General features: G+C 30.6%; 2 protein-coding genes across 2 annotated transcripts; one reads left to right on the top strand and one right to left on the bottom strand.

Moving 5' to 3' along the window:
* Positions 1-307: 307 nt before the first annotated feature.
* Positions 308-1,537, top strand: LOTGIDRAFT_171422 (hypothetical protein; the record flags this gene model as incomplete). Its single annotated transcript, XM_009047617.1, has 1 exon — positions 308-1,537. One exon carries the CDS (start codon positions 308-310, stop codon positions 1,535-1,537), a length of 1,230 nt encoding a protein of 409 aa, XP_009045865.1.
* Positions 1,538-2,808: 1,271 nt separating this feature from the next.
* On the bottom strand, positions 2,809-3,468 carry LOTGIDRAFT_171421 (hypothetical protein; the record flags this gene model as incomplete). Its single annotated transcript, XM_009047616.1, has 1 exon — positions 2,809-3,468. The coding sequence occupies one exon, from the start codon at positions 3,466-3,468 to the stop codon at positions 2,809-2,811; it is 660 nt and encodes a 219-aa protein (XP_009045864.1).
* Between the last annotated feature and the right edge of the window lie 2,815 nt (positions 3,469-6,283).

Genomic DNA, 6,283 nt, shown 5'->3' with positions numbered 1-6,283 from the left:
TGTCTATAAGCAGAAAATGATAGTTGCATATTCAAAAAATAAGAACTTAAATGATAATATTGTTCATAGTAAACTAAAAACAATCAGCACATAACAGATACTATACTTCTCGCCCATCGGGCGAGTTATTTTTTCTAATTTCAGATCAGAATAAGAACAGAAGAAAACCCAATATCAAGACCCTTAATCCTAATTTCTAAATAAAGTGTCTGCTCCACCCTAAGCCTGTACATTTGGGAGAATCAAACCCTCCCTTCCCCGAAATCTAATTATTTGCAAAATATTAATTTCATATATTCCTATCAACATGAAATGGGGTAATTCATCTAATCTACCGATGAATTTGAGAAAGATCGAGGATGTAGACATTGCAAAATACATCAAAGATAATTGGGAATCTTTAAGACACGAATGGGAACCTTACGATAAAAGAGATACGTTATGTCTCGGAACTTGTTTGATAAAATACAATCAAGCAATGAAAGAAGTTGTATTAAAGAATATTTCCAATAATCCAACGGCTCCTTCGTTATCTTTAAAGGGTTGGTATTATTTATATCATTACGATAAAGAAATGATTGAAGAAGAATGGTATGAAAGTACTATAATGGTTCCGAAACACACCGAAAAAGAAAATGTAGAAAAAGTTTACTCACATACTCACCCTTTTATAAGATATTTTATCAGACAAAGTATTAAAGGAGGAAGAGTTTCGGCAAATCGAAAATCATTTGAAACGAATAAAATGGATGAAATTTGTAATATATTAAAGGAATACACAGAAACAGCAAGTGATAATATAATTGATTTATTCAAAGAATATAGCGCTAGCACGAAAGATAAAGCGGAGGTTCATTCGAGACTTAAAAAAATAAAATGTACTAAACTAATGGCCTTTGATGCTAACGATTTGTACGCTTCAGCCATGTTGGATTTAGATAGCGAATATCTGAGAGCAGAAAGTGGTAGACCATTTCGACAAGAAGAAAATAAAGAATTTGTTAAGCTCTTTAATGAACAGAAATTCAGACCTAGAACTGCTATTTTAAAAGTCATGTTCTTCCAACCCATACCAGCTAAAGATAAAATCAGTTTTACGAGTAGAATAGGTAAAAAGGAAATTGGCACTAAAATCAGGTTCAAAAATGGTTTCTGTCACGACGTTTTAACATCGGTCGATATTCAAGAAATAGTGAAAGCCGGTGGACGAATTATTAAAATATTAGATGGTATAGTTTACGAAGAAAATTTTAAAACTCCACCCTATAGAGATTATATTTTAATTTTAAGAGATCTAAGAAATAAATATAAACGAGAAGGTAATATCGTAGGTAGTAATTGCATGAAATTATTAGGCAATTTGTTGTATGGTAAGTCTATTCAGAAGGATATAACTACATCGAGACAACTATGGAGTGAAGTGACTTTAAAAGCCAACTTCGATTCTCACGTTATAAACTATGAAAAAGTAAATGATAGTCTATATATAGTTGAGATAAATAAAGAAGAAAAAGAATTTGACTGTACACTTCCTTAATCTACACGACTAACACCTAGTCATTTGGGATCATTCGTTTTATCTCACAGTAAAAAAATAATGAATAATTTTATTCGCGTGATAGATGGATTTTATAAGTCTGAAATATACTATATGGATACCGATAGTTTATACATTTCGTCTAGCAATTGGGATAAATTGAATGAAGGTGGGTTGGTGTCCGAAAATGATTACGGTGATGGTGGAATTATATTTGGTTTATATTTAGCGCCAAAAGTTAAATACAATATCATTCTAACTTCCGACGGTATTCTAAAAGAAAAGGGTTTAAGGGTTACTCTAAAGATAAGATATCCGTAGAAGATTATATTCGATTAGCTAGTGGACACGATGTAACCAATGAATTTAAGAAACTTTGGGTAAAAAGTTTCACCAATGGAGTAGTTATTCCAAAGGATGATAAACAAAAGAAAGTTTTTAGAAGTTATCTAAATCTCGTTAAGAGAAAAGCACTAAACAGTGAAGGAATCATGTATCCTTACAACGACGAAAAAGAATTGAACATAGATGAAAACTACGAATTTGATGATTTCGATTACCTTACTATTCAAGAAGAGAATGAAGAGTGTTAATTTTTTTGTTTTAAATGAAGTTGAATAACAATTTCCTCGTTATCAAAATCTATAAACCTATTTTTACCATCTTTGATTTCCAGATTTATATCTTTAATCATAAAGGAATTAAGTGGTAAATACCTCGTTTGAAATGGTTTCTCTATAATTCTATATCCTATCGGTACAGTGAAAGTTGGAAGACTGTAAATAATCTGACGTTTGTATTTATTGAAAAATCCATCGTTTATCAAATTTCAATGTATATTTATCACATCAATATCATTCTCGATATTAGCTTTGTTTGGTGCTAAAGTGGATTGGGTGTATACTCGTTTATCAAATCCTAGTAACGTATTCAATGAATTTTCTACGTTGAAATCAACTTGACTATTATTTCTTAATATCAATTTTATTTTGTTCAGATTCAAATTACCTTCGAATTCAATATTGTTTTTACCATTGACACTTCCTCCATATTCAGATAGGTATTCGTTAATGGCTATGTATTCGTAGCTTCATGGTAGTAAACGAATGGGTTTGAACTTAACTCCGTTATCTGTTGATATTTTTATTTGGTTATTTTTTTCGTTGATATTTCTAATGGAATTGTAAACAGAGAAATACTTTAATCCCAATTCATATTATTGATTGCGATCGAGTTCGTACTCATAATTTAGAGATAATTTAATGTCTGATTTATTTGAGGTGATGACGAATAGTTGTTCTTTTTTTGACATTTTTAATCACGCTTTTATAATCATTTTTATCTATGATAACTTTATTTAAATATGTTTCAACTGCTTCCAATCTTCTTGTTTTGGGTCCCGTCTTTCTTATTGCATGAAGAAATGTTGAGTATACTAGTAAATCCTTGTAATCGGCAATGTCAATATACCCGCCATTCATTAAATCTATTAATCCTTTTGTTGATGTAAATGTAAAGTCTTTTGTATCGATTTTGAATTGCGGTAAATTTTCATTAAATTTTATTCTATATCCATTAAACAATAAACCTTGATTATCAACGATTGGTGAAATGCTCTTTGGTAAAACTGGGTCAGGGTTTGAAAAATAATTATTTATATCATCTAATGTCCTAATTATGATTTCATCATCTTTAATGGGATATTCTATTTGATGAGGAGAAGGAAACGGTGGTTGTTGAATTTGTTTAGGTGTGGGTTCTAATTTCTTTTTAATATCCTCTTGAGATTTTAATATGGGTTGAAATAGAGTTTGTAGATTTTTCGTTAATCCGAGTTGTTGTAATATGTTATTTTCAACTTGGGTATTTATTTTATTCTTAGCTTTGATATATTTTTTATTTCTTTTTAAAATATTATTCCAATTATCCATTTTTAAAAATATAAAATTTAACAAATGTCTGTCATAACTCTTTCACCCGCAGGCTTTCTAGTATTTACAAATACATATCCATGATCATCTGGATTTCTCCATTGAGCTTTACAAACCCTTTTAAATGTATCTGTATCCATTCCGTGATTTATCGACTGAATGATTTGAGATAAATCTTTATCTTTTAATTCAAATAATAAACTAGAACCGTTATAACGGTACCGAAGCAGTGCGCATCCAACCTGATACATCGATAAAACGTTGCATTTTAAAGTCACAATGGGATTTCTTACCGGAAAGAAAAGAATGTAAACGTTCAATAGTAGAAAAAATCGTTTAAACCGTTTACCGTTCGGTAGTGAAAAGACGCCTAAATTTGATACCATTCGGTACTAAAAGGTGTTAACATTCGGTAGTAAAAAGTCGAATTTTCAAATAGCTGTAAAGTTAAAAGTTCAATTCGCACAACAAAAATGAAAATATTTTTGGAAAGGTACAATAATTTGTGTTTCGGCCAAGAGGTCAACAGAGGTCAAATAAAAGAGAATATAAGCCTTAAAAGTGTTGAAAATTGCTGTTTTGGGACGTTTGTAAAAGCGAAAATATATGTCGGACATCAAAGATAAAAGTATGAATGGACATCGTAGATCAATAACCTTTGACCTTCTAAAGACCAAGATTATGCATGTAAATGGTCAAAATATCAAAATTTTATAAATTGTAAATCCTATTCCCTTTTTTAAAGTAAAAGGCCTAAACAAAATGTAACTCTATCAGATATTGTCCCAAATAGTGCTTTAATTTTTTGTAAAATGGTGAAAAATGCAAACTTTTCGAGTTATAACAATTTGAATTATTTATGGTAAAGGTAAAAGTATCCCGGATTTGCCACGCCCACTGCAAAAATTTTGTGTCGTCTGTAATAATGTGTATAATGTTAAATAATGTTCAAAATTTCAAGTGTTTACAATCATTAGATCATGAGATATTCGTAGTTAAAAGTTTTTTTTAAGGCAACTATGACTGTCAGTGGATTATAGAAAATGTTAAAATTACGCAAAGTTACTATAGAAGTCAATACAAAATTTTCAAATTCAATTTCAATCAAAATACCAAGTGTTATATATCATTTGAAAGAATAGATTGCGTGTAATAAGGACAAAAGATAAATTTTCGCTTATGTAAATTAGGTCACGTGATAGACCTTTTTTTGTTAAAAATCGCGATTTTCAATTGGCTGTAGAACCTAACGGAGCACGACAAAAGTGAAAATATCATCGGATATATCTCGTAATGGGCAACAACCTTTGTTCAGGTCAAAAGGTCAACAAAGGTTAAATAAAAGTAATATGAGCCTATGAAGTTTCGAAAATTGCTGTTTTCGGACGTCTGTAAAACCGGAAGTATATGTTGCACATCAAAAATCAAAGTAAGAATGGTCATCTTAGATCAATGACCTTTGACCATGCAAAGGTCAAGGTCATTTACGTTAAAGTTCAAAAATGAAAATTTTTAAAATTGTTAAACCTGTTCCCTCTTTTAAATTAAAGAACGCAAACAACTGTAATCTTATCACAAATTGTCCTAAGCTGTGATCTACTTTCATGCAAAATTTCTAGGATGACAATTGCAAACTTTGCAAGTTATGACAATTGCAAATATTTCAGGTAAAGGTAAATGCGCACCGGATGTGCCACGCCCACTTCAAAAATTTTAATTTGTCTGTGATGATGTCTACATTGTTAAATAATGTTCAAAATTTCAAGTCTTTACAATCATTAGATCATGAGATATTCGTAGTTAAACTTTTTTTTAGGGCAACGGTGACTGTCGGTAAATTATAGACACCCCGATTTTACGCACAGTTACTATAGAAGTCAGTACAAAATTTTCAATTTTTAAAACGCGCAATTTTGATCAAAATATCAAGTGTGATATATCGCCAAAAAGGAGAGATCATGCACTCTAAGAATATATAAGAAATTTTGTTTTATGTTAATTAGGTCACGTGACAGAGCTTTTCAAAGTTAAAATCGCGATTTTCAAATTGCTGTAGAATCGGAAGTTAACAATGCACAACAAAAGTGAAGATATTATCGAATATATCTCGTAAGGGGCAACAATTTTTGTTCAGGTCAAAAGGTCACCAAATGTCAAATAAAAGTAATATGAGCCTTTGAAGTTTCGAAAATTGCTGTTTTGGACGTCTGCAAAACCGGAAGTATATATCGGACATCAAAGATCAAAGTAAGAATGGTCATCCTTAGTCAATGACCTTTGACCATGCAAAGGTCAAGGTCATTCATGCTAAAGATCAAAAATGAAAATTTATAAAATTGTTAAACCTAATCCCTTTTTTAAAGTAAAGAATGCAAACAACTGTAATCTTATCACAAATTGTCCTACGCAGTGATCTATTTTCATGCAAAATTTCTAGGTTGAAAATTGAAAACTATGAGAGTTATAACAATTGCAAATATTTCAGGTAAAGGTAAATGCACACCGGATGTGCCACGTCCACTTCAAAAATTTTAATTTGTCTGTGATGATGTGTACATTGTTAAATAATGTTCAAAATTTCAAGTCTTTACAATCATTAGATCATGAGATATTCGTAGTTAAAAGTTTTTTTAAGGCAACGGTGACTGTCGGTAGATTATAGACACCGTGAATTTACGCACAGTTACTATAGAAGTCAGTACAAAATTTTCGATTTTTAAAACGCGCAATTTTGATCAGAATGTCAAGTGTGATATATCACCAAAAAGGAAATTTCATGCACTCAAAGAATATATAAGAATTTTTGTCGTATGTT

The sequence above is a fragment of the Lottia gigantea genome (genome assembly GCF_000327385.1).
Source record: "Lottia gigantea unplaced genomic scaffold LOTGIsca_114, whole genome shotgun sequence".
Lineage (NCBI taxonomy): Eukaryota > Metazoa > Mollusca > Gastropoda > Lottiidae > Lottia > Lottia gigantea.
The sequence above is the reverse complement of the archived record's forward strand: the minus strand, read 5'-3'. Positions and strand labels throughout refer to the sequence as shown.